The following is a 26,959-nucleotide window of genomic DNA, read 5'->3' on the forward strand; positions in this document are numbered from 1 at the left end:
GCCGTGCAGTCCCTGCCAGCAGCAGTCAGCATGGGACAGCTGGGTTTGAAGGCAGCCAGGCTATCAGAGGGGCAGATGGCCAGAGGTAAGGGGAGCAGGGGAGTGTTTGGCACAATCTACCCCCTGCACAGCACCACGAGGGGGCCGTGATGTCATGGCCAAAGCACCCTCGAGATGCTGCTGATCAGAATCACTGCCAGGGCCCGGCTGGACCTGGGACACGCTGCTGGCTCGGGGCCTGCCCCCTCCAGTCGCCCGCTAATCACACAGCACACACACCCGCTCTGTGTCCAAACGGCATTTTATCTTTCAGCATGAAAGATTTTCACAGTATCAAAAGTAAATAATTAAAAAAACCAGAGAAGCCAGTCTGGCCGTGGCTGGCTGCGCAGCAGGATCCCTCTGCAGGTGGGGCAAGGGCAGCGGCACCTTCCCAGCCACCTGCAGGCTGGAGGACCGGGTAGCACCAGAAATCGTGGTCCAGAGATTGGCAGTTTGTTTCCATTGTAGCTCACTAAGGGGGTAGGTTGGCGTGGGGAACGTGGGGAGCGGGCATGTGTGCGGGGAAGGGGACCCACGGCCTGTCCATCCCTCTGCCCTTCAGCGCACACACTGAGAACAGACTAGGAGGTGCTGCTTGGTCAGCCAGAGCACCCCGGCCCGCTGTGGCTCCCACACCTGTCACACCGGGGTTAGGCTGGGATTATGGTACAAGCAGGGGCCCGGTGGGGCAAGATTCACCAGAACCCTGCGAGCCGCAGAGCCGAAGGTGGAGCCCTAGTCTTATCTGCACAGGGCAGGAAGATTCGGCATGGAGCAGGTGGCAGAGCTCAGGCTGTGTTCTACCCTGCTGGGCTGCCTGGCGCCCTCTTTCCTCCCTGCCCCAGTGCTGCTTGGCCTAAGCTGGGAGGGGAGATGGAGTGCACATGCTACTCCCTGGGGTAGAGAAAGCCCCCAGTCCCTGTCCTGGGCATCCCTTACCCCAGGCTCCATGAGCTGAGGCACCCACGCCCTGCTTTCGATCCCCCTCAATCCAAAGCAGGGCAGGGCTGGGCTGGGCAACACGCCCATCAGAACCGCACCCTGTACGTGTGGGTGGGGCACAGGCATTGCACCCTGAGCAGGCCCGGCAGCCTGACATGCACAGGCCCACTCAGCCAGAGGGAGAGCTAGGCACAGCCCAGCTAGTACCAACCACGTCCCTCCCCCGCTCCCAGAAGTGCTGCTGTAGGTGCACTCTGCCCCAGCCAGGCATGGCCCTTTGGGAACCCGAGAGCAGAGAGCACATGGACTGGTGCAAAGGGGGTGCAGAGGGCTGCTGCAGGCAGCCACACTGCTGGGGAGAACAGCTGTAGGGAGATGGGGGCAGCGCCTGCAGGCTGGGAGGCCCTGGCCCTTCTGCAGGTGCTGCTGGGCTAATGGGACGCTGCAATGTGCTCATTATGGTGCCCACTGAGGCTTCCCTCAGCAGGTGCGGGTGCCCCTTGCAGCCAGGGGAAACGCTCAGGGCCTGCGGCTGGGTAGTGACGGGATGGGCTAGGAGAGGAGTGAACTCAGCCTTGAGGCAGAATGGAAGTTGCAGCTCCTGCCTAGGGCCCAAACCCTCAGCTCGGCTGGGCCCCCCCAGGGAGTTTGGAGGGCCTGTTTGCTACAGGAAGCTGGGTATCTCTTGTGACAGGCTGGCAGGGCAGCTGAGCTGGGGGGGGGGGGCCTTAGGGTGTCCCAGGAAGCCAGGAACAAACAACAAAAAAAGTTGGGTTTTTTAAATAAAATAAAAAATTAAAAAGTTCTTTATTAGGTCCAGCATGGTCCTTTCCCCTGGCTGCGCGCCAGGCTGGCATGGGGGGGCTGCCCACTGGCGCTGGCAGGCTCCCTGCACATCACCAACGGAGTGCTGGGAGAAGAGAAAATCCCCTAGAGGGAGCGGGGGGGGGGGAGCCTGCCTAAGCTGGGGAGTCCCCTGCCCGCCCCCTCCCCCCCCGCCAAGAGCTGTGACTGGCTCGGGAGGTGCAGGCCTGACTGGCCTGGGGGGAAGGGGTTCCACATTCACAGGAAGAGGAACCCACAGAGCAAACAAAAGGGGCCCCCCAGCAGGGGGAGGGGCACAGTGAGGCGAGTGTCTGTGGGTGCTGGGGGGTAGGCACAGGGCCCCTCGCACACACTGGGGCTCCCCCCACACCTCACTGAGCTGCACTTGAAGTGGTTTTCTTCAGGGTGAAGTTGGTCCAGTTCACAGCCACTTTCTGCCGAGTTTGCTTAGCAGAATCCAGACAGAACCTGGGGAGGGAGAGGAAGGGAGGTAGAGAGAGAATCAGGGAAAGAGCAGAGACAGTGACCGCTCCTTGCCCCCTGCACGGCCAGTGCCCAACCCATCCACCCCCTGCCCCACAGCACCACCCAAGCCAGGGATTCTACCCTCCCCACCCTAGCCAGAGCAGGCTAGGTCCCTTGGAAGAAAAGCCAAGGAATAAAGGAGCCCAGGAGAGGAGGCAATTTCTTACAGGGACAATATTAAAAGCACAACTGCCAACCATCCCGAGCAAAGGAGAGACGGGAAAAGAGAGAGACAGAGGCCATGAGGAGCCCTTTAGTGACCTGAAAATCAAAAAGGAATCCTACACCAGTGGAAACCTGAACAAATTGCTGAGAAGTACAAAAGAACAGCACGAGCACGCGGCGACAAAATCAGTTACACCTGGCAAGGGACAGACAAGAGGTTCTATAAATACATTAGGGCAAGAGAAAGATGAAGGAAAGTGTAGGTCCTCTCCTGGGGGCGGGTGGATGAGCTCAGAACTGATAATTTCAAGAGGTGGGGGTGTTTACTGCCCGCTTTGCTTCCATCTTCATTAAAAAGGTTAATGATGACCAGACACTCAACACAATTAACACAGCAAGGGAGCGGAACACAAGCCCATATAGGGAAAGAACAGGTTAGAGAATATTTAGACCAGCTGAATGTATTTGAGTCAGCAGGGCCTGAGGAAATTCATCCCAGGGTTTTTAAGGAACTAGTGTATGGATAAAGCCTTTTCTTATAGCCATATGGTCAGCCTAAGGCCTTTGTCTGCAGCCAGATTAAGAGAGCAGCAGCCATGAGCTAAGAAGCAGGAGTCATATCCTCACATTCCATCTAAATGACATTAAAACAATGCAGTATCAGGATGTTAAGGAGGAGATCCTTTCCTAAGGGCACCCACTATCACCAGGTAAAGAAACAGATCTTAAGATGGTTACAGAAAACCTAGTGTTAGGATTGTTTAGTAATATTTTAGTAAAATGATTGGTTAAGGTAAAGCTAAGCAGGACTCAAGTTTCACTATATAAACTGGGGTCCAAAAGGAAGTTTTGGGGAACCAAGTCCAGAACACAGCCCCAAAAATCAGAGTTGCCAGACCTCAACACTCTGCCAATGACACCGTGCAGAAACTGGAGACCCCCAGATGGACCTGATCTTGACTGGCCACCAAGAAAAAGTTCATCTGTCTTATTGGGAGTGGCGAACATTGTAGGTATAGTATGTGCATTGTTTTGGTGATTGTTAATAGACGTTAAGTAGGATATTACTGTGAGAGGCTCTTTCATGGGTAAAAGACCCTGTAAACCCGCAAAAGATTAAGCCCTGAGTCCACGGGGAAAGGGTGTTTGCTTCGAGTCCACAGGGAATGGGTGTTTACCGGAGCCCGGAGGAGTTGAGCCCGGAGCCCACGGAGGCGTAAAGTTTGGTGCCTTTTGCCTGGAGCCCTAGGAACTGGGAAAGGCTTGGGGTGCTTAAATGAACCGGGTTACGCCTTGAGCCCTAGGTAGAGGTGGGATGTCCTAGAGTGTGCAACTGACAAAGAATTTTGTGCGGGTAACACTGGCCTAAGCCATCTCGGAACCATTCGCAATTACTGTATCTTCAAGAATACCTGGAGGACAGGTGAGGGCCCAGAGGATTGGAGATGAGCAAACACAGCACCTCTCTTCCAAAAAGGGAACAAAGAGGCCCTGGGAAAGTACAGACCACTCAGCCTAACTTCAATTTCTGGAAGGTATTAGAACAAATTACTAAACAATCCATTTGTGAGCACCTAGAGGATAACAGGTTATAAGGAACAGCCAGTGTGGATTTGTCAAGAACAAATCATGTCAAACCAACCTCATCTTCTTCTTAGACAGGGTCATTGGCCTAGTGGATGGGGGGAAGCCGCAGACGTGGTATCTTGATTTTAGTAAGGCTTGCGACACAGTCCCACATGACAGTCTCATAAGCAAAATGGGGCAATGCAGGCTAGATGGAATTACTAGAAGGCAGATGCACAACTGGCTGAAAGACTGGGCTCAAAGAGGAGTTATCAATGGTTTGCTATCAAACTGGGAGGGCGTCTCTAGTGGGGTCCCATGTGGGTCAGCCCTGGGTCTGGTACTATTCATTATTTTCATTCATGACTTGGATAACAGAGTGAAGAGCGTGCACGTACAATATGTGGCTGACACCAAGCTGGAAGGGGCTGCAAGCACTTTGGAGGTCAGGATTCACATTTGAATTCACAATGCTCTTACAAGATGAAATTCACTAAAGACAAGTGCAAAGTACTTCACTTACAAAGGAAAATCAAATGCCCAACTACACAATGGGGAATAACTGGCTACACAGTTGTCCTGCTGCCAAGGATCTGCAGGCTATAGTGGATCACAACAATGGGATCAAGTTGCAGAAAAGGCTAATATCACTCTGGGTGTACTAACAGGAGTGTCATACGTAAGCCAGGGGAGGTAACTGTCCTGCTCTACTCAGCACTCGTGAGGCCCCAGCTGCACTGTCCAGTTCTGGGTGCTACACTTTAGAGAAGATGTGAACAAACTGGAGAGAGTCCAGTTGAGAGCAACAAACATGATCAAAAGTTTAGAAGCCCTGCCCTGTGAGGAACGGTTAAAAAACGGGCGTTTAGTCTGGAGAAAAGACGACAAAGGGGGGGAGGGCTGATACCAAGGGGGGTGCTATTACAAAGTGGACGGGGATCAGCCGGTCTCCATGTCCACTGAGGGTTGAATGAGACGTAAAGGGCTTCATCTGCAGGAAGGGAGACTGGGATTAGCTCTTCGGACATTCCTCTGGGTATGCCTGCAGCACGGCACAGCTAAGCCTCTCTGGCTGGAGCCTCGTCTCTGGGACCTTCCCCACACATGGAATCCCAGAGGGCAGGAATGCCCCTCCCAACAGGGTGATATATACGTGCCCCTCCAGGCACCCCCAGCCCCACTCTCACAGAGAGCTGCAGGCTGGTCTCACCTCTTGAAGTACTCTACTTCTCGGTCCGTCTCGTCCATCTCTACCCCATCCACGTCTTTGGGCAGGAACACGTCATCTAGCAAAGCAGTGGCACATGGTCAGCAAAGGGCTCCAGGCAGAGCAGGGTCAGCGCCAAGGACCACAGGCACCAAGAACACCCCCCTCAGCACCAGGGGCACATGCTGCCGCCCGGCACAGAGCCTGCTTGGAGCAAAGAGCAATGGACAGACACCCTGGGGTGCAGGGCAGGGGGAAGGGGGGCAGAGCCAGGGTACTCCACCGCTGACTGGTCTCCACTAGAGCCACCCTATGGCAGCACAGCTCCGTGGCCTGGAGGGGGTGACGCAGCCACACCGACCTGACCCCACCCCCTGTGTGCATAGTGCCGAGTCGACAAGAGAGCTTCGCCCTCACCACAGCACTCAGCTGTGCAGGACGACAAGCCGGAGCTGGGTCACTGCTGAGCAGAGGGACCGCACAGGGGACTCACCGATGGACGTGTTGGATTTCTCCATCCTGCTCCTGCTCTTCCTGCTCTTGCCCTTGGGCTGGGGGGAGCTGCCCAGGGTTACAGGGTGCGGGGGCTGCTGATCCCCAGCAGCAAGGGGAGGTGGCTGCACCAGCTCCGGCTGCTCTGCTTTGCCCTCGCCCCTCCGGCCTTTCCACTCGCTGCTCCTCTCCTTCTCGGGCCTGGAGCCGCCGCAGCCCCAGCCCTGCCCCTTGGCGCTCTCCGGTGGCTCCACACAGCCACTCCCCCTCCGCAGCGCGGGCACTGCTCCAGGCCTCGAAGGGTGCTTGGCTCCCAGCACCAGCCCCTTCGAGCTGGGGCTCTCCAGCCCGGCCTGGGTGCTGGGCACCGCAGTGCATTCCCCCTTCCTCGCCTGGCAGCTCTGTCGCTTGTTCCTCCTCAGTCTGCCCCCCGCCGGTGCCTGCTCCTGCTGTTCTGGACCCTTGGCCGGCGCCACCTCCTTGCACTCCAGGCCAGGCCCGCCGCTCTCCTGGGCAGAGTCTGTCGGCTGGGGAGACTGGACCCAGATCATCCGGGAGAGGTTGGGCACTGCGCTCAGGCGCTTCACCACCCCATTCTCAGCCTGCGGTGGCCCCTCCCCAGGGCCCTCCCCCCAGCGAGGGCCCAGCTCACTCCGTAGCAGCATGTGGTTCTTGGAGGAGCCCAGGCTCAGAGGGGAGAGATCCAGATCGATCTCCTGCAGGCCCGAGGAGCCGTTAAGATGGGACAGCAGAGTCTTCTGCTCCAGCACAGCGGCCTTCTTGGGGAAGTCAGCAACGTCCAGGTTGAGGTCGTAGACGCTGAAGCTGGCGCGGATGGAGTCCTTAATGGTGTTCTTGATCTCCTGCAGCCGGCTGCTGAGGAAGCTGTTCACCCGCTCCAGCTCCAGCTGGGGCCACTCCAGGAGCTTCTCCTCCGCCAGCTCCCTGTCCTGGCCAGCCAGAGGGCCGCGCGCCACCCGCTTCTGGGCCTCCGCCTCCAGCTGGGCTTTCTCCTTCTCCTGGAACAGGCAAGGCGGTGGGCCACGGTCAGATGTTCTCAAGGGGCCGGAGAGAAGACCAGCGGGTTGGCACGCCCTGGGCGTGGGGCGACAAACCCAAGCACTGCTGCACAGCCCAGCTCAGCCTGTAGCAAGCACAGTCGGGGTGCCATATGCCCTCTGGAGGAGGCACAACAGCCCCTGCTCCGGCACGGTTGCCCACCAGCACAGGCCTGGGGGAGACTTATCGGCTGGAACCACAGGCCAGTGGCTGATTCCCAGCTCCCAGAACAAGGAGGGGCCCTAGCCCACACTGGGATCCGGCACTCAGCCCCATCAGGACAGGCACATGCTGGGGAGACCACACGTAGGAGAGGTGCCCAGGTCCCTGCAAAGAGCCAGAGGTGTTCCTGACAGGCCCCTGGGGAGGGTGCTGAGTACAGGGAAAGCTTCCGAGGTGGGGAGGACAGAGCCCCATGGGGGTGCAACCCTGATCCAGCCTCCCAAGTAGGGTGGGTGGGGCTGGGCCTCAAGGCCTTTCCTAGCTCGGGCATCTGTCTAACACTCTGGGCTATTCCGGGGAGGCTTGGGGCCAGGGCCGCTACCAAGGGAAAACGGGACCCAAGGCGGCTCTGACCCCCGATGGACCGGGTCTGGAATAGCACATTTCCCTCCCCCCATCCTCACCTTCTTCTTCTGCTTGTGCCGTGCCCGCTTGGCGGCCTTGGCGCTGTTCAGGGGCTTGGGCTCCGAGCTGTTGATGTAGTCCAGTAGCTCGTCCACGTCCCGGTGATCCACGGCCGGCTCCCCTGAGCTGCTGCTGTGGCCCAGCTTCTGTGGGAGCTCCTCCTTCCTCTTGGTGAGACGGGAGCGCAGCTTCTCCCGGATCTCGGCATAGTTCCGGCTCGTGGGGGCCGCAGGGGGCTGCAGAGAGAGCCTGGGCTACTACTGTCCTGCCTGGCACAGATGGACACTGTTCCCAGGCCCCTTCCCACCCTCTGCTTACGGGGCTGCCCCACCCACAGCTCATTGCTGAAGGCAGCATGGTTCCTAGTTTGTGAGGAGAGCTGCTAGGCTGAGACAGGGGGCCCTGGGGGCTGGGGCTGAGAGGCGCTGGCCCAGCTGCAAGAGTCAGGGGCAGTGTCAGATGGAGACAGACTGGTTGCTCCCGGGTGGCTCGCCAGGGCTGGCCTAGCAGAGGGGGGCTGATGTCAGGCCTGTGGGGGACACATGCCCACAGCCCAGCCACCGGGTGTTGTGCTCTCGGCATGGCAGTCTCCCAAGCGCCCATGGCCAGCAAGCCCAGCTCAATGGCTCACTTACCGCGTTGTGGCCGAAGAACTCACAGTAGCAGCAGTCACAGAATTTCCCGTCTTTCTGGTTGGTGGAGGAGGAGGTGCAGGAGCTGCGCTCAGAGCTGCTGTCCTCATCCTCCCCGAGCCCCTCGTCCGCCTCGCATGACTGGGGCGGGTGGCAGCTGGTACCATTGGGGAACTTGTGTCCTTTGCACACGGGGTCCCTGGGGGAAGGGAGGGTGGGAGGTAGCTGGAAGGCAGACCCAGGGCAGTGAGGCACTGGGGGCCGCAGCCGAGCCAGGCTCAGACGGCACTGGGGCTGCCGAAAGGAGCAGTCCCCTCCCATGTCCCAGAACTGCGTGGGGGCACCTTGCGGGGGAGGGAAGGCCCCAGGGGAGGCAGCCCCCACCCCCAGGCACTCTCCTGACACCCGACTGGCTTGTTTAATTGGTTGGGAAGAGACCCCTGCGCTGCTCCCTGGGACCCCAAGCCCTTTGGTAGGGCAAAGACTCACCGAGCATGCCAGCAAACCAGACCCGGAGCCAGGGGGTGTAGCCAGAGCCTAGCTGCCTGCCCTACACGCGCCACCCACCATGGACCCCACTGCGGTGCTCTCTGCTGCCCCTCCCCAGGTGGGCTGGGGCTCCCTGCCAACAGCCATCCCCAGGGAGGAACCCAACGCTCCAGCCCACTCCAAGGGGCCAGGGCAGGCGGCTGCAGACCAGCTAGTCCTTGGGCTCCTGGCCCTGCTCGTGACAAAGAGCACGCTGGGCGGGCCCAGGTCTTTGAGCTGAGGGGGATCAATTCCCGAACTGCAGGAGAGACAGGCAGCGAAGGCCACGTCCGCCTTGCAGACAGAACTGTCATAGCGGGCGAGGCCCTGGAGCCTCAGGGCTGTGTGGTGCTGGAGTGAGACCACCTCTGCAGAGCTGTGGTGTGAGGAGCCCTTCTGCCCCGCAAGGGCTGGTTCCTTGGGATGGGGTCAGGGCAACTTGAGCCCTGGCAGGGCCCCTGGCTTATGCTAGTGCCCACAGAACACCAGGAGCCATCGCACCAGCCACAGGCAGGCAGAGACCCTCTCACCTGTTAGTGCTGGGCAGCTGGTGTGGAGCAGCTGGTGGCACCAGGGACCCGCTGCAGTGCCCATTGCAGGGGTGGGCACAGCCTGAAAGCGGAGGTGGCATCTTCAGAAGTGGCACGTTGGCAGGGGGCAGGTGAGGGCTCTTGCAGGAGGCCTGGCCATGCGAGAGGATGCCAGCAGGAGGGGACTCGGCAGCGGCTGCGTGGGGGCTGGCTGCAGGGACCGGCGCTGCCTGCGGTGAGGTGTTCAGGTGGGCGGGTGACTGCTTGGTGGAGATCAGCGCCGGTGGCTGGGAGGGGAGCCCTGTGGGGCTGTTGGGAGGAGCGGCGAGGTCTGGGTGCCGGTGATGGTCCAAGGAGTGGAAGGCCTCACCTGCAGACAGGTAGGATCAAAGATGGGTCAAGCATGTGCACAGCGGCACCAGGCTGTCCCAGCCCAGCATGGCAGGCAGAGGAGCGCCCATGCGCACACAGAGCCCAGCAGGACCCCAGGCTCTGCTCACCCCCAGCAGAGAAGCAGAAAGAACAGAGGCTTCCTCCCCGAGGACCTTCCACCATCCCCGACCCTAGAGCACATGGCCCACCCTGGCCCATGCTCTGACCCTGGCCCAGCACGCTGGGCTGCAGAGGGCCCTCCTGCGTCCTCACTGCTGCCAAGACTGGGCAACAAAATGGCAAATGAAATTCAATGTTGATAAAATCAAAGTAATTGACATTGGAAACCATAATCCCAACTATACCTATAAAATGATGGGCTCTAAATTAGCTGTTACCACTCAAGTAAGAGATCTTGGAGTCCTTGTGGATAGCTCTCTGAAAACATCCATGCAATGTGCAGCGGCTGTCAAAACAGCTAAGAGAATGTTGGGCATCATTAAGAAAGGGACAGATAATAAAACAGAAAATATCATGTTGCCTCTATATAAATCCATGGAACGCCCACATCTTTAATACTGCGGGCAGATGTGGTCGCCCCGCCTCAAAAAAGACCTATTGGAATTGGAAAAGGTTCAGAGAAAGGCAACAGAAATGATGAGGGTCTGGAACAGCTCCCGTATGAGGAGAGGTTAATCAGACTGGGACTTTTCAGCTTGGAAGAGACGACTAAGGGGGGACGTGATAGAGGTCTATAAAATCATGACTGGGGTGGAGAAAGTAGATAAGGAAGTGTTGTTGTTTACTCCTTCTCATAACACGAGAACTAGGGGCCACCCAATGAAATTAATAGGCAGCAGGTTTAAAACAAATAAAAGGAAGCATTTTTTCCATACAACATGCAGTCAACCTGTGGAACTCTTTGCCAGAGAATTTTGTGAAGGCCAAGACTATAACAGGGTTCAAAAAAGAACTAATGTTAATGGCGGATAGGTCCATCAATGGCTAGTAGCCAGGATGGGCAGGGCTGGTTCCCTAGCCTCTGTTTGCCAGAAGCTGGGAATGGGCGACAGGGGATGGATCACTGGATGATTCCCTGTTCTGTTCATTCCCTCTGGGGCCCCTGGCACTGGCCACTGTCGGCAGACGGGATACTGGGCTAGATGGAGCTTTGGTCTGACCCGGTAGGGCCGCTCTTATGACTGCTCCCTGCTGGCAAGGGGATGCCAAGGGGGCTTTCTCAGCCCAGCGAGCTCCTCCCAGCCACAGGCAGAGGACACAGCTGCATCTGCACACGCAGCTGGCTGGGAAGGGGCCTGGCCCAGCAGCTTTCATGCTCTGCAGGACTCTTCATCCTCCAGCAATGAGAAAAGGCCCTTCTCAGGCAGGGCCTTGGGCCTGCCATGCTCTTCTCCACCACTACAGGCAACCCGAGAGCCCACGGGAGAAGGGCTTTGACGCCGGCTGGCCTGGGAGAGCAGGCGAGGGGGAGGGGAAAGGGGCAGTGCCAAGGAGCCCCAAGCCATGGTGCAGCTGCCCCGCCCCCGCCACAAGTACACACCTGGCGGGGTGGGCCTGCGGCACATGCTCTTGAGCTGCTTGGGAAGCGTCTTACAGAAGTCGAGTGAGGTAGGCAGAGGCGAACCGGGGGCAGCCCCGCTGGAAGCTGGGGGGACGGCATGGCTGTAAGGACAGGCCTTGAGCCCAGGTGCCGCAGCGGGAGCCTGGCCGATGCACTCCGGAGCCAGCGGGAGGCTGGGGTGCTTGTCACCTGAAATGGAGTCAGCGCTGGAGACGGCTTCTCCCATGCAGAGCCTGGCCTGGGCCAGCACTGGAGACTCTGGGACGGCTCCGAAGCAGAGCACACATCGCTCCCCCCAACATCCGGCTGCAGCCTCGGGGCGCAGGAAGGGAGGATCCAGCCCCCCTGGTACCCTGGGCACTAAGGCCATGTGCTCCCTTTTCCCCTAGCCAGCCCTTCCAGAGCCCAGGGAACCCCAAGGTTCTGCTCTCTAAGGCAGGGCCCCTGGAGGCCACTCCACTCAGGCCTGGACCCAGAGATGGCCAGTAGCCATGCCGAGACCTATGTGGCCCTAGGCTGGCCTGAGCTCACCTAGTGCAGCCCCCCCCCAAGGGGCTGCCTTGCGTGGCTCCGTTGGCATGCTGGGAATTCCAGAGGCCCGACAGTTTGTGAGCAGACAGGAAGGAGCTGGGATCCCAGTCCCCCGAGTTCCCGTGGCACGAGGAGGAGGAAGATGACGATGAGGAAGATGAGGAGTGGGAGCCGCCCCCGCAAGACTGCGACTTGCAGGACGTGTGTGATAACGAGACCTGGAAAGAAACTCACAGTATGAAGCAGCAGGAGGCGAATCCCCAAACGCTCTGGGTCTAATCGGGGCTCCCCAGGACCAGGCCAAGTCCCAACATGCCCCCCCATCCTCACTCACGCAGGGCTCCCTGCTGGGCCTCCCCCTGCCAGGACCGAGCCTGTGTCTCCCCCACTCTGCCACCTTGGTCTCCACATCAGCCTTCGGTGAGAGCAGGTCTAGGCTACACGTTTACAGCGGCACCTGTCGCTCTAAGAGAGCTCTCCCGTCGGCTGAAGAACATGGGAGCCGTGCTGGAGGAAGCGCTCTCCCACCGACGCAGCGCCATGCACCGCATGACTCTGTCGCTCAGGGGGTGGATTATCCACACCTCTGAGCGACGCAGTTACGCTGACGTAACCCTCTAGTGTAGGGCAGGGCTATGACAGCAAGCTCTGGCCAAGACCAGTCAGCTGCACCAGGCTACCAACTGGGCACCTTTAACGAAGTGCTTCTGTCACTCTTCACCCAGAACAAGAGCGTCTCTGGAGGGATGTGCGCAGGCATGAATCCTGGTCATCTCTGCATGGAGGCCAGGGCTTCCCATAGCTCAAGTTCAATCTGCCTTGTTTACCAAAAGGAAGCGTTAGGGGTGACTAGATCTCAGTCTCTGAGTGCCTACATGGTGACCAAACGTTTGCTAGTGGGCCCTTCGCTCAGGCAGAGGCAGGTCTAACCCGATCCAAGGATTGGACATTGACACTAGACCCATTCAGACGGGAAATAAGGGCCCGTTTTTAACGCTGAGAGTAACAGACCACTGGAACAACTTACCAAAGGCTGCAGCAGAGTCTCTGGCCATTTTAAATCCAGCTGAGAGGTCTATCTAGCATATCTGCTGTAGGGGAGGTCTGGGGGCAGCTCTCAGGCCTGGGCTGTACCGGGGGTCAGATGAGCTGACCACAATGGTTTCCGTTGGCCTGATGCTGCCAATCCCTGACTGATGGACCCAGAATCAGGCCTAGAGGGGGCAGCTCTGGTGAGGAGCTGGGCCTGCCAAGCCACGGGGGGAAATTCCTGTCACCTAATAAAATCCCCCCACCCCAAGGAACATCCAAAGGTCTGCGGGAGCAGCGAGCCAATCTTCCCAGCCAGGAGAGGGATGGGGGGCGATGGGGAAATGAGGCATAAGTCGGTGGCACACTCACTCTTCCAGCTCTGGCCTTACCATGCAGGGGGCCTCTCATACCACATGGGCAGCTCTCACACAATCATAGAATCATAGAATCATAGAATATCAGGGTTGGAAGGGACCCCAGAAGGTCATCTAGTCCAACCCCCTGCTCAAAGCAGGACCAAGTCCCAGTTAAATCATCCCAGCCAGGGCTTTGTCAAGCCTGACCTTAAAAACCTCTAAGGAAGGAGATTCTACCACCTCCCTAGGTAACGCATTCCAGTGTTTCACCACCCTCTTAGTGAAAAAGTTTTTCCTAATATCCAATCTAAACCTCCCCCATTGCAACTTGAGACCATTACTCCTCGTTCTGTCATCTGCTACCATTGAGAACAGTCTAGAGCCATCCTCTTTGAAACCCCCTTTCAGGTAGTTGAAAGCAGCTATCAAATCCCCCCTCATTCTTCTCTTCTGCAGACTAAACAATCCCAGCTCCCTCAGCCTCTCCTCATAAGTCATGTGCTCTAGACCCCTAATCATTTTTGTTGCCCTTCGCTGTACTCTTTCCAATTTATCCACATCCTTCTTGTAGTGTGGGGCCCAAAACTGGACACAGTACTCCAGATGAGGCCTCACCAGTGTCGAATAGAGGGGAACGATCACGTCCCACGATCTGCTCGCTATGCCCCTACTTATACATCCCAAAATGCCATTGGCCTTCTTGGCAACAAGGGCACACTGCTGACTCATATCCAGCTTCTCGTCCACTGTCACCCCTAGGTCCTTTTCCGCAGAACTGCTGCCGAGCCATTCGGTCCCTAGTCTGTAGCGGTGCATTGGATTCTTCCATCCTAAGTGCAGGACCCTGCACTTATCCTTATTGAACCTCATTAGATTTCTTTTGGCCCAATCCTCAATCCTGAACAAACAAATGCCTGCCTTCTCCACTGGCACTACCAGCTCTCCCCCCAGCTAGGAGAAACCCTCCGAGGGCATCACAGCGCTAGGAGACAGCCGCGTGGAGATGCTCAGCAGACAGGTATGTGTATAGGCACTCAGCAAGGGCCAGAGGGGTGCCAGGCTCAAGGGGACCTTCAGCAGCCATTGCTACCACATGTCAATTAGTACCGATTGCTCAGCAGGACCCCCTGCCTTGAAGGGAGCCATGGCCCTAACCAGCATGGCCAGAAGTCAGCAGCTGCCTACCGCCAAGGCCTGCTCCTGGACAGCTCGCCGCTCCTCCTCCTCCACACTCTTCCGACAGCTCTGGCAGATCCACAGCGGCATTTCTCCCAGCAGGTTCTGCACGAGCGTTGGCACGAAGTCTGGAGGCAACCTCTCGCCCGGGGAGACCAGTCCATTGTGAGATGGGCCTCCCCAGTCCTTGCGCTCTCGGTGACATAGCAAGCAACACGTCTGCACAGACTGGTTGGCAGTGGGCAGCACCTGCAGCAGGACACATGGGCAACGAGTCACTCACAGCTGGGCACAAGGCAGGCTACAGGGCTCCCAGGTGTTTGTGCAGGTGCAGGACAGGCCCCGAGGGCCAGCAGGCTGGGTCCATGCAGCACCTCTGCGAGCCGTGCCCACCGGATGCTGCTATCCCACTATGGCAGCCCTCACAGACCGAGTGGAACGGCAGCACTACCCAATCCAGCAGTCTTGGGCATTTAGGGGAAGTGCCGTGGAGTCTGTCATGGCCACGGCCAGTCCCTTCCCAATAGCTCCCACCTTCGGCTTGGGCACAGACACGCCAGGAGCGCTGAGCGAGAAGAGCTGAGCAGAAGGGGGTGACCCTGGGAATACCCAAGGGCAGGCAGAGGACACCAACTGGGGTAGGCAGCCAATACCCTACTTTCTAGATCCCTTGTTCCAGCCCCACTGGCCTTGGGTCCTCCCCAGCTCTTTGTTTGGTGCGGATAGAGGAACAGATGTGGCAGGCCCTCGCTGCTCTTTGCATTCTGCCCCGCAGTCCCACCCAGGGCCGGGGCCTCCTGCCTGCACTGGTGGGGAAGCCAGGCTGCAGTCCACGGCTACTTTAGAGACCTCCCCAGCTCTGCACTCTGCTCTCCACAGCTGGCGGGGGGTGTCCCCCATTGTTTGCCGCTGCAGCGGGGCCAGGACAAGGAGCCACGTGTTTAACTGCCGCTGTGAAGCAGATGGCGCCTCACACTCAAGGTGAAGCAAAGGGGGCACAGGGAGGGGCCAAGCTTCTCTTCTTGCTACGGCTGCGGCAGATCCTGGGGGGGGGGGGAAGGAAAGGAGAGAGGCAGGCAGGCTCCTGGCTCACCCTGTGCCTCTCAGGCAGAGGGCGAGGGGGGGCGGCAGCAGCAGCAAGTGCTGCCCAGAGTGGGGAAAAAGGAGCCCCCCAGGGCAGTGCCAGGCTGCGCCAATGTCACCGCCCCGGAAGGAGCAGGCAGGCGGGAGGCACCTGACGGGAAGGTGAGCAGCAGAGTACGTGGGCCCAGCGGGAGGGTCTGCTGCCAGCAGAGAAATGCAAGTCGACGCAGGCTCCAGTATGCCTGTCATTGTGTCCCTTGGTGGCAACCCCAGGGAGAGAGCTAGCGCATCGGGAGGAAGGATGTTCCCCAAGCCCCTCGCTTCTGGGCACAGGTGCCAGCTGCGGGCAGGGCTCCCAGCCATCTGCTCTGCCAGCAAATGCGGAAATCAGGCAGACACAGACAGAACAAAAGCACTGGAGCCCCTGCTCTGGTGGGGGCGGGGCGCCTCCAGGAGACTGTCAGCTCCAGGCAGGCTGCTGGGGGCTGCGACAGACCCGGCTTGGGGGGGCTTTTTAAAGAGGCTGGGGGAGGGGCTGAGCCAGGCTTTCCCTCTCTGCGCTCACTAATGACGGCCACACGTCTCCCCCATGGGCATCCGCTGGAGAGGGACTGAAATCTGGCCTGACCTCCGCCAGCCTCAGCTCCCAGTGGCCGAGTCTCCGTGTGTGGTACGGACAAGGCCTGCCAGGTTCTGACCCGTCCCCAGGTGCTCGCAGGGGTTGCCCTGAGCAGGTGTTCTGCTTAGCCTAGGAAGCACCCCAAACATCCAAGCTCCCCACTTTCCCAGGAAACTATCCCATAACTCCAAAGACACTTCCCCAGCTGGGCAGCCCCATCACCCCTAGTTCCCTCGGATCACCCCCCACAGATGTGACCCCGGTGCTACCATGGCCGGCCGTTCACCCCCTGAATTCATTCCCATCTGTCAATGTTTGGAGTGTCACAGAGCCCATCAGCTGAGCCGGGGTCCAAGCCCTCTCCCCGCAGGGCAGCACAGAAAGGGACCATCCCTTTCTGCTCTGCAACACTTCTGGGGATACAGCCCAGAATCTCAAGGCTTCCAGCAGCCATCGTGCACGACCCACTCAGAGCCCTGGGCCCCCTTTAGCACCCGCCCTCCACGGACACTGTACAGCCATTGCGCCTCCTGATGCACCCGTCAGCCGTTCGCCACCCTGCAGGCTCTGAGAGGAGAAGTGACTCGGCCACACGCGGAGCCAGACACGCGGAGCTAGGAACGCTGATCACTCTCCCCTCACAGCACTGCAGGTTTGCCAACAGACATGAGCCTGCATTTCCCCAGTCCTGTAGCATTCTGCTGCCTCCACAGGCGTGTGCAACTCCTCACACTTTATCCTCAGCTGAGCATCTTCCATGTACTGGCACCTCATGCTCCCCAGCTTTGCTAGCCCCATGCAGCCGGCTCCCCTCCTACGCTCCAGAGTCCAGTTACAAACCGGCAGGTTCCATACAGCCCCCAAGGGAGTAAGTTATTGACAAGAGTCCCCCTGCAATAAGGGGGCAAACCCAGACAGGACACAGGCCAAACAACGAACAAGGGGCAACCCCCCGCCCCGCCCCCGTCAGCCCCTTTTGACCAAGCCAGCCCCAGAGCTGTATTTATACAGCCTCAGCTCTGCCTCCTTCCGGGCCCACACCCGGCCAGCAAGCCCAGAGACCTACTGCGCATGCTCACTGTACCAGCTGAAGGCATTAGCTCGGGGGGTCTGGACCCAGGGTCTCCCACCCACAGAGAGGCCCCCACAGACTCTCCCAAAGCCCCGCGGGCAGAGCACTCACCTGGGGAGTGAGAGACTCCTGTACAAATCCTGTCGGGGGGAGGGGGATTGAACCGGGGTCTCCCACATCCCAAGAAGTGTTCTAATCACATCCTCCAGCTGGACCCTGCCTGGGACCTGACCCAGCCGGGCTGCTCTGGCGGCTTACTGGATCGGCCCTGCACGTGCCCTAGGCAAGCGTATGCTCGGGACAGGGACGCCGGCTCCAAGGGAACATTCATGCTGAAAACTCAGGCGCACACAGGGCTCAGCAGGGATTCTGGGGCTCACACTGGAGCCCAAACTAACCTAACCATGAGCTGTGGGTGCCTTAGGGTGGGATTTGGGCACCTTCATGGCTCAGGGCCTTGGACTCTCTGTGCATCAAGGCCCCCATCTACACAATGGGGCTAGCACCACAGCCTCCCTACGGGGGCGAGTGTTATTGTGAGGTGCTCCAACAACGAGAATGGGGCCAAATGGAGCCTTCAGCCAGATTGGTGCTGCAGAACCAGAGGGGCCCTGCCGAGGGCAGGGCTTTTATAGACTCCGAAATAACTGCTCAAATATCGATCACATGACATCAAAACGGTCATTTAAAAGCACTAAAGTATCAGAACGGTAACAGACGAGCGAGGCGTTATGGTCTCAGGCAGACTTGGCCTTCGAGAGAGGCCTAATTACAAAAAAGCCACCTAACCACCTACACTATTCTAATTCAGAACAACATGAGCTTGGCTGAACTGAAGTTCTCAGTAAGGACAGAGTGGCACCGTGGTGTGATCCCGCAGGGAGCTGCCCTCTATGCTGGGCCACTCTTCCTGGAATGGCTGACCCTTTCAGAGTGCGGACAAACACCCCTTCCCATGGCAGGCTCCTGGGGACAGCATCCCCACCAGGGTTTTCCTTCCATGAACAGCTACTGACATGCCCCTGGGGCAGGGGGCGGGACGCAGCCTGACATATCCCTGGGGCAGGGGGTGGTGGCTAAGCTGGGACTAGGGGCAGGACGCCTGGACTCTGCCACCAGCCTGTCCACCAGCAAGTCATGTCATCGCTGCCTTGGCCAACTGGTGGCTGGAGTGTCTCAGTGCTCAGACTACCCAGGGTCTCATGATATCTGCCTAAGTCAGGCAGGGCTGCCCTCAACCAAAAACCCGGCATGAGACCGAGTGGGGCTGTGCCTCTCTCGTCCAGGTGGGGAAGGGTCAGAATGCTGTCTCCCCTCACCCAGGGGCTAGGAGTGGCAAACAGGCAGGCTGCATCTTCACACATTTATTTAAGACCAAGTTTTGACCTGGATGATCTTCCAGGAGCTGGGAAGCGAGCAAGTGGTGTGAGCCCAGGGGGCAGATTTCCTTGTCAGCCCCCAGCACAGTGTGATGACTCTTGGTGAACATGCACAGCTGGCCCTGCAACAATATCAAGTGGGGAGAATCCCCCAGCCTGTGGCCAAGGGAGCTGCCAGCCAGCTCCCCTCAGACACTCTCTCCCTTCCCAGCATGGATAAAACCTGGCTTCACAGCATCCCTCCAGTGTCGCTAGCTCGTGCTAGGGAAAGGGCTTGTCTGCCCTCTGCACCCATCAGCCGAGCGTTTCCAGCCCAGAGGGGGTCAGGCGGGAGCCTCACATGGCCGCGCAAGGTGGGGACGCTGGAGCCTGTCCGTGGCTGGAGGCACTAGGGCAGCTGGAATGCCAAGCTCTGGCCCACTCATCCTCAGGCCCAGGTGAGCCATCCCTGCCCCACTAGAGGCAGACAGCCCAACCCAGCCCTCCAGTGGGGCGTCTGGTTCACCCCACTCCAAGAGGGCACGTCAGGGATGCAGAATGCAGGTGGTCAGGAATGAACCAGAGCATCTGCAACTTCAAAGAGCTGCTGGCCCTGACACCCAGGAGCTTGCCTGGCCCAGCTGCCAGCCCTCCCGCCCAGTGTTCTGGGAGAGTAGCAAAGGGCCAGGGATCCACGGTGGGCCATGCTGGGAGCTGTAATAGGACCTAGAGAAGCTAGACACAGGCAGGTAGGAGAACGTCTCTCGGCTCTGGAGAGACCACACCTGTGTACAGCCCTGGGCGTCCCGGTGCCGAGCGGGGCTCACCATGGTGACCACAGAGAGGGGCAGGAGAATGACCCTGATACATGGTCACCCCTCTTGTCCCTGTGCACAAGGCTATGCAGCCCCAAGGATCGGCAAGTCCAGGAGCAGCGGGCTATCATCACTGCCTGCCCACAAGCAGCCATGGCCTAGCGCGAGGAGCAGAGAGCCAACCCCGTGACACAGAAGGCCAGCAGCACCTGTACGAGGGAGCGCCTGCCGCGAGCCCCGGTCACACAGCAGGGCCCCACTGCTAGCGCTGTCAGACACGGAACTCACAGTCCACGTGAAACGGGCGTTCCCCACCGCGGCTCAAGTCTTCACTGCTCTGCCCACCTGTGATGCCAGATATGACCCCTGGCTGGCTGGCTGTTCTCCACAGAACTCCATCCCTGGGCTGGCCGGCAAAGCCAGGCCCTCCCCTATTTGAACCCCAGCTGGCTGGTCTCCTGCTGGGTCATCCTACCCCTGCAGTTCCCTTACAATAGCCCTCTGCGGTGTGCTCAGCTTACGGACGTGCTCCGCTCCCAACCCTGGGGCACATGGGAACCTAGTCTAGACACTCTTTCAGGCAGGGGTCCGGGGTTAGCCGCTTGGGGAGACATCTTGAGCACATCATGAAAATACACAGTGCCAGGTGCCCTTCCCTCCCCTTCCAGAGATGACAGCCTTCCCCGCCCCCCAGCGCCGCGCCGCACCTGACCCCCACATGCTTCCAGTTCTTCTCCTTGCACTGCACTCGAAGCTGGAGAAAGGCACTAGAGAGCCACACTCTGAACAGGCTCAGCCCAGAAGGCAACATGAGCTTCACGAACAGAGGGAGCCCCCTGGCCTGTGGAGCCTGGCTGGGGGAGAAGGGGGCCGGTTCCCAGGACATCTCTGCCGAGACGGCCAGGTAGTGCCAGATGCAAGGCTGGTATGTTCTACTACCCACCAACTCCTTCCCCGCTTTGCCCGACATCTTCGGCTACTTGCCATAGCTTCTGATCCTGTGGGCTTGGGGCTGCTGTCACCCTGGAAAAGCTGTCTACGCCTTGCAGCCAGCTGGCCCACGTTGGAGGGAAGCGGTGCAGGAATTCCCTCCAAAGACAACAGGCAAATAATGTCCTGCACAGAGACGAGCTTGGCATTCCAGGTGCCCTAGCGCCTCCATCCACGGACAGGCTCCAGTGTCCCCAACTTGTGTGGTCAGGTGAAGCCCCAACTCTGCTCCCGCCTGACCCTCGCTGGGCTGGACACACTCGGCTGACAGGTGTGGAGGGCAGACGAGCCCTTTCCACAGGCCGCAGCAGCTGTGCACAGCCTGGCTTTCCACGGGGTTAATAGCACAACCGCGAGCTCTCACAAAGCGAAGTGAATCCTCCTGTCCCGGAGATCTGCCATCTCAGTGCACTGGGGGAGGTGCAGCCTACCCAGAGATGTATCCAGCCTGGTCCAACATCCCACCTGGGAAGGAGCCGCAGGGCACAGCTCGCTGCCAGCTCCCCAGGAGTCTGCCTGTCTGTGCCAGCTTCCAGCTCAGGCTGCACTCTGCTTGCAGCAAAGCTGCCATCTCCTTACCCCATCATTCTCACAGGAACTCGGGAGATTTCTGCAAATTCATCCCAATGCCACAGTTCATCTCGGCTGTTCCAGCTGGGGGCCCTGAATTCCTCCTGGAGAGGCCGGGGCAACAGTTTGCACAGCCCAGTTTTCATCTACACACTGCCAATGCACTGCACGATCCAGGCAGGTCACTATCTGTGCACCCCCCAGCCCAGCAGCACACTCCCTGCAGAAGCTTACCCCCCCGCCCAGCAAGAGGCATAATGGTCTTCAATTCCCAAAGCCCCCACTGCTTTGAGGGGAAGTGGAGTTCTGCGCAGAGAAACCTCCTTGCACAGCCGGAGCCTTGGCTGCACAGCAGCCCTGCAGAAAGAGCCAGCCCGCTGGGGGGCTGGGTGTCAGACCCACTTGCAAACTGCCTACAGGAGAGCAGGAAGAGGATGCTGCAATCACCTGGGACAGAACCTGAGCCCTCCTGGAGGGGTGTATGCTGCATGGCTCCAGCCCCCGTCCCACCCCCAAAGGGAGCAGCAAGGGAAAGATGGGGGTGAGTGTCTGCAGGATAGGCTGTGGCTGCTGGACTCAGTGTCAGGGGAACCGTGCTAGGTAGGGAAGGAACAGGAACGAGGTGGGTGCCACATGCAGAGCAGACGGCTGACAGAGGGAAGGGTGGATGTAAGGAGCGGGCTAGGTGGTAAGGGTCAGAGACAGGGCTAGGAGCACATGGTTCTGCATCTAGGCAGGGAGGAAACAGAAAGGGTGATGCAGGGTGAAGGAAGGGGGCACCAAGCTCTACGTACAGAGACTTCGAGAGAGGGTGAGAGGAGGGTGCTGCCTGCAGGGGTGGGACACGGGGCTGTGCATACTGGGGGAGGTCTGGTCATGGGGACGGATGCAGGGGGGTGCTGCATGCGTGTGCATGTGCAGGGTGAGATCCGGGTAGGTGCTGCAGGCGGAGGGTGGGCGGGACCCAGGTGAACGCTGCCGGCCTGGAATGGGTGCAGATTGGCATGGCTACTACACGCAGAATAATGGGGCACTACAGGCAAGGGGTGGGTGCAGGAGGCCGGAGGGTGCAGGGGGAGAACTGCAGGCCCAGGACAGGAACGGGCCGGGTGCCGGGTGGGCGTGTGCAGAGGGCTGGATGGGACTGGTGTGAGCACTACAGGCAGGGGGTGTGTGCAGGGAGGAATTGGGGTGGGCACAGTAGGTGGATGACGGGTGTGCGGGGATGGGTACATGGGTCGGATTGGGGTGGGAACAGGGCCCCAGTGGGGTGCAGAGGGGAATTGGGGTGGGATCTACATTCAGATCAGGAGATCAGGAGCTAGGCATGAGTGCAAGTGGGGGATTGGGGAACGGGGGTGCAGGAGATGGGGTTGAGATTCTGGGGCAGGGCAGAGGATTGGGGTGTAGGTACAGGGAGAGGGGTGCAGGAGCCGGGGGATTGGGGTGTGGGGGGGCAGGGGATCAGAGTGGGGTGCAAGGGGCTGCAGGATGCAGGTAGGGGATTGGGGGGCAGGTGCAGGGATCGGGGGCAGGGTTTGGGGTGCAGGAGCTGGGGGATCAAGGTGCAGGGGGTGGGGTGCAGGAGCTGGGAGATCGGGGTGCAGGGGGGTGGGGTGCAGGGGCAGGTGCAGGGATCGGGGGCAGGGTTTGGGGTGCAGGAGCTGGGGGATCAAGGTGCAGGGGGTGGGGTGCAGGGATCGGGGGCAGGGGGGTGGGGTGCAGGAGCTGGGGGATCAGGGTGCAGGGGGGCAGGGGGCAGGGGCAGGTGGGGATCGGGGGGGCAGGTGCAGGGATCGGGGGGCAGGGTTTGGGGTGCAGGAGCTGGGGGATGAGGGGACAGGGATCGAGGGCAGGGGGGTGGGGTGCAGGAGAAGGGGGATCAAGGTGCAGGGGGGTGGGGTGCAGGGATTGGGGGCAGGGTTTGGGGTGCAGGAGCTGGGGGATCAGGGTGCAAGGGGGCGGGGTGCAGGGGGCAGGGTTTGGGGTGCAGGAGCTGGGGGATCAGGGGGCAGGGGGGCGGGGTGCAGGGGCAGGGGGCAGGGTTTGGGGTGCAGGAGCTGGGGGATCGGGGTGCAGGGGGGCGGGGTGCAGGGGCAGGTGCAGGGGCAGGGTTGGGGTGCAGGAGCTGGGGGATCGGGGTGCAGGGGGGCGGGGTGCAGGGGCAGGTGCAGGGGCAGGGTTTGGGGTGCAGGAGCTGGGGGATCGGGGGGCAGGCGGGGGGCCGGGGGCCCGGTACCTGCGGGGCTCTGCCCGGCTCCGCGCTGCTGCCCGGCGCCGCCTCGGGGGGCTCTGCGGGGCCGGGCCCCGGGGGGGGCGCGGGGGGGCGGCTCCCCCGCCCGCTCCTGCGCGCCCCGGCCGCGGCCGCCGCCTTGTTCCGCCTGCGAGTCATGCCCGGCCCGCGCCGCCGCCGCTCCCGACAGGACAACAGCCAATATGGCGGCGCGGCCCGTCCGGCCCCTGCCGGGGGCGGCCCGGCGCGGGGAAGCCGCCGCCGCCATCGCCGGAGCGGGCAGCGCCCGGGCAGCGCGCCCCCAGCGGGCGGAGGGGGGAGCGCGCCGGGGGGGAGGAACTTGGCTGGGGGGAGGGGAGCGGCGGGGAGGGAACATGGCTGGGGGGAGGGGAGCGGCGGGGAGGGGAGGGAACATGGCTGGGGGGAGGGGAGCGGCGGGGGAGGGGAGGGGAGGGAGCTTGGCTGGGGGGGGGCTGGAGGTAGGGAGCCCCCGCCAGTGCTATGGGCTATGAGGGGGTGCTCAGGCAGGGTCCCCGTCTTGTCCCCCTGCGTGTACCATGCTTAGCCCCGTGCAGGCCCGGCTGCTACTCTTGCTTTGCCCTGCCTGTCCCAGACACATCCCCTTTCCAAGGAGGGCCGCTGGGCAGGCTTCAGACCAGAGGCCCAGCTCCGTGGTCTGCCCTGCCAGCCCTTCTCGCCCAGGGTCAGGGAGCCTGCCCGTGCAGCAGGATCAGTTTCCCCTGGTGCCTGGGCTTTAGCTCCTGGCCCCACGGGCATGACCAGCTCAGGGTTGCAGAGGCTGCTCCTGCATCCACCCTTCCTGTGAAGCAGGAGCCAGGCATTCTCCGCAGCCCTGCCACATCCCTGAGCAGCTGGCACGGCTGGGTCAGTCGCATTAAACCAGAGAGGGCATGTGGCTGGCACTGCAGAGGGGAGCTTCTGGGTAGACCTTTGCCACTTCGCTGTGTTTCCCCACAGACACACACTTGTCCCCATCACCAGATCACCAGGCTCCTGTACTGGGTGGAGAAGACTCAGCCACGGCGCTCACAGGGCCAGCATCCGAACCAGCATTTCCCACCTGCGCCGCGCCAGGCCAGCTGCTTAGCTCTCCAGGGCTGGGCTGATGGACGAGGCAGCCAGGGCATTGGTGGGATCGAAAGAGCTTTCTCACATAGTGCCCCGCTCCTGAGCGCCTCTGGCTGTTGCCCATGCTGACCAGCTGCGAGCCGTCAGGGGAAAGGGGCTGCCACTCTCCCACAGTGGCTTCAGCCCTAGGTCCTGTCAGAGCATGGGTGAAACAAACAAGGTCAATCTTCTGCCAAGGCCACCCAGCCTTTCCTCAAAGCTTGTGGGGAGTGGACACCGGCTAGCGCTGCGTGGGGAGGCAGCGGTAGGACGGAGGAATGCACAGAGGCTGCAGGCACCCTCACAGCTGAGCAACTCTTGGACTTGGCCATCTAGGAACCCAGGCAGAAAACTCCAATCAAAGGATGGGGAAAATCAAGTGTTTCTGTAGTAACCAACCCCCCAGGGAACTGGGAGAGAAAGGGGCCAGGAAGGAGAGAGAGCACTCTAATTGCATTGGGGCTCCCACAGCTGTGAGAGCAGTCCCAGAGCCATGCTTCAAGAGCGGCTCTAGTTCCTGGTGTGCAGCTGTGTACGGGTAGCATACCTGCTGCCAGGCTGAGTCACAGCAGGGAGACACACTCACCTGTCTGCGCTCTGGTAGGGAAGCGATGGTCTCTGTAGGCAAAGGCTCTGTGGCACCCCTCACGCCAGAGCTTGCAGTGTCTGTAAGACAGGGGCACCAGGAGAAACAGAGGATTGTGCCCCACTTCTCTGTGTGGACTGAAAGCAGGCCCCTTGCACAGTGAGAGCCCAGCTTCCTCTAGTGGGCACTGGTTCAGCAGGAATCAGGCCTGCCCATGAGTCCGTCACCATGGCTCTGGAATCAGCCGGCTGAGGGCGCTGTGGAGCGCGGTACCACGCTGCCCAAATGCTGGCCACATGGCTCACGACAGTAGAGGTCTGCTCAGGCCTAATATTTATTCAGGAACCAGACCAAGCTCACCTGACCCAAGCCAAAGAGGGTCAAGTCATTTTCTAGCCTCCCCCAAACTTTAGTCAGTGCCACCCCCAGCTCCTGCCTGGGCATTGCTGTGGTGGGCTGTGTGCACTAGCAGCTGCATGCCCGGCTCCTGGCAGCCCCCCCCCATGCCGCTGGGCACCCTCACTTCACAGCAGTCACACAGGAGCAAAGTGGCAGTGGCTGTCAGGGGCAGGGCCCATGCACTGACCATGCGGGCAGGAGGCAGAGACCCAGCTCACCGGAGAGGGGCTGGCTTTCTTCTGACCCAGACTCGCTGCTTGTAGTCCAGTCTCATCAGGTTAGATTGCAGGCCTCTGCAGTGCTCCCTCTGCTGCCACAGCCCGGCATGGATTACATGGCAAAGGTACGTGAATAGAGCAGGACGACTAGCAAATCCCATTTCATGAAGCAAGGTTGAGGGCGGGGGGATTCACCCATTGAAAGGCAGCATGTTTAAAACTGACCTTTTCCATGCAGTGCACAAGCGTCCTGTGGCACTCACTGCTACAAGGTATCACCAAGGCAAAGACTATCATGATTCCAAGAAAAAGGGCTAGACCTTTATATGGATAACAGGAACATCCAACATGGCATAGGAAGGGTTAAAAACAAACCCACCTGAGGTGGGAAGGGGCTCTAACCCCCCAGCTTCAGTTCAGGAATCCCCACCAGCTAATGGGGATTTGCACAAAGCTTCCCAGGGGCAGGCTGCCCTCACCCTACCAGCTGTTGCATTTCTTGCACCTTCCTCTGAAGCAGTGGATGGTGGTCAGTGTCAGGGTATAACAGAGCAGCAGAACCCTGATCTGCTCTGGTATAGCAGATCCTAGGCTTCTACATGCACAATCCTATCAATCCCTGCGAGAGACAGCTATTTTCTGTTTTCCCCCCCAGCACCATCCCCATTCAGCATTTCTGAGGGTGAAACCACTGCCTTTGTCTTATCAATGCTCCCCCAGCCCAGGCCTTCCCCCAGGCTCCCTTCTCAGCAGGCACCCATTAGGCTCCCCCTCAGACCTGCATCATCTCTTCTCTCCCCTCTGGGTGCCCTGGGGCTAGATCCCTTCCCAGGGAGCACCCCAAGTCCAAATGAAAGGCCAAAGAAAAATCTTCAGCCAAACAGCTCATCCCCCACCTCAGGCTTTATGGGAGTTCCCTTGTGGCCCTACCTCAGGCTTCCCCTGAAGGAGCCTAACCTGCTCCAGTGGCCATCTGCCTCTAGTGCTACCTGTCAAGCCCTACACCAGGGCTTCACAGCCAGCTGCCTCCACTTGAGCACCCATGGCCTACGAAAGGGCCTAGCCCCGCCCTGTCTCGCTAGGAGGCAGTTAATCACCCCCAGCTGCGGACCATGAGTAACTGGGATTCTTTCCCTTGCCGTGTAGGTGATGGTGGGGAAGGTGCAGAGAAGGGCAACAAAAATGTTCAGGGGTGTGAACTGCTTCCATATGTTGAGAGATTAAAAAGGCTGGAACTGCTCAGTTTGGAAAAGAGAGGACTCATGGGGAGATGAGAAAGGTCTATAAATCATGGCTGGTGCAGAGAAAGTGACTAGGGAAGCGTTATTTACCCCTTCACAAGAACTAGGGAGTCACCCAAGGAAATTAAGAGGCAGCAGGTTTAAAACAAATAACAGGAAGTACTTCTTCACACAACGCACAGTCAACCTGTGGAACTCATTGCCAGAGGATGTTGTGAAGGCCAGAAGTATAACTGGGTTCAAAAAAGAGCTAGATAAATTCATGGAGGATGGGTCTATCTATGGCTATTAGCCAGGATGGGCAGAGACACAACCCTATGCTCTGAGTGTAGCTAACCAATGTTTGCCAGAAGCTGGCAGTGGCTGACCAGGATGGATCACTCCAGGGCTTAAATTCTTATAGAGTACTTGCTGAAGCCCCCACATATCCCCTGCCCCAAACATGCTATAAAAACTCC

General features: G+C 59.6%; 1 protein-coding gene and 1 long non-coding RNA gene across 7 annotated transcripts; both read right to left on the minus strand.

Moving 5' to 3' along the window:
- Nucleotides 1–283: 283 nt before the first annotated feature.
- FAM193B (family with sequence similarity 193 member B) lies at nucleotides 284–25,935 on the minus strand. Of its 6 annotated transcripts, none has more exons than XM_038413866.2 (11): nucleotides 25,486–25,933; nucleotides 25,261–25,352; nucleotides 14,199–14,438; nucleotides 11,626–11,843; nucleotides 11,074–11,283; nucleotides 9,141–9,510; nucleotides 8,086–8,281; nucleotides 7,450–7,686; nucleotides 5,766–6,783; nucleotides 5,276–5,351; nucleotides 284–2,277 (listed from the first exon to the last, which is right to left on the minus strand). In XM_038413866.2, the coding sequence occupies exons 1-11, from the start codon at nucleotides 25,555–25,557 to the stop codon at nucleotides 2,181–2,183; spliced, it is 2,826 nt and encodes a 941-aa protein (XP_038269794.1). In that variant the 5' UTR covers nucleotides 25,558–25,933; the 3' UTR covers nucleotides 284–2,180. The 6 variants fall into 6 exon arrangements, with proteins under 6 accessions (XP_038269794.1, XP_038269792.2, XP_038269796.2 ...); XM_038413864.2 differs by having other exon boundaries at nucleotides 25,261–25,349; nucleotides 25,486–25,932; XM_038413868.2 differs by lacking the exon at nucleotides 11,074–11,283 and having other exon boundaries at nucleotides 25,486–25,935.
- Nucleotides 23,344–25,250, minus strand: LOC122455627. Its single transcript, XR_006273959.1, has 2 exons — nucleotides 24,644–25,250; nucleotides 23,344–24,210 (listed from the first exon to the last, which is right to left on the minus strand). It is a non-coding gene; the product is annotated as an uncharacterized LOC122455627 (long non-coding RNA).
- Nucleotides 25,936–26,959: the final 1,024 nt, after the last annotated feature.

This window comes from Dermochelys coriacea, chromosome 8 (genome assembly GCF_009764565.3).
Source record: "Dermochelys coriacea isolate rDerCor1 chromosome 8, rDerCor1.pri.v4, whole genome shotgun sequence".
Taxonomy (NCBI): domain Eukaryota; kingdom Metazoa; phylum Chordata; order Testudines; family Dermochelyidae; genus Dermochelys; species Dermochelys coriacea.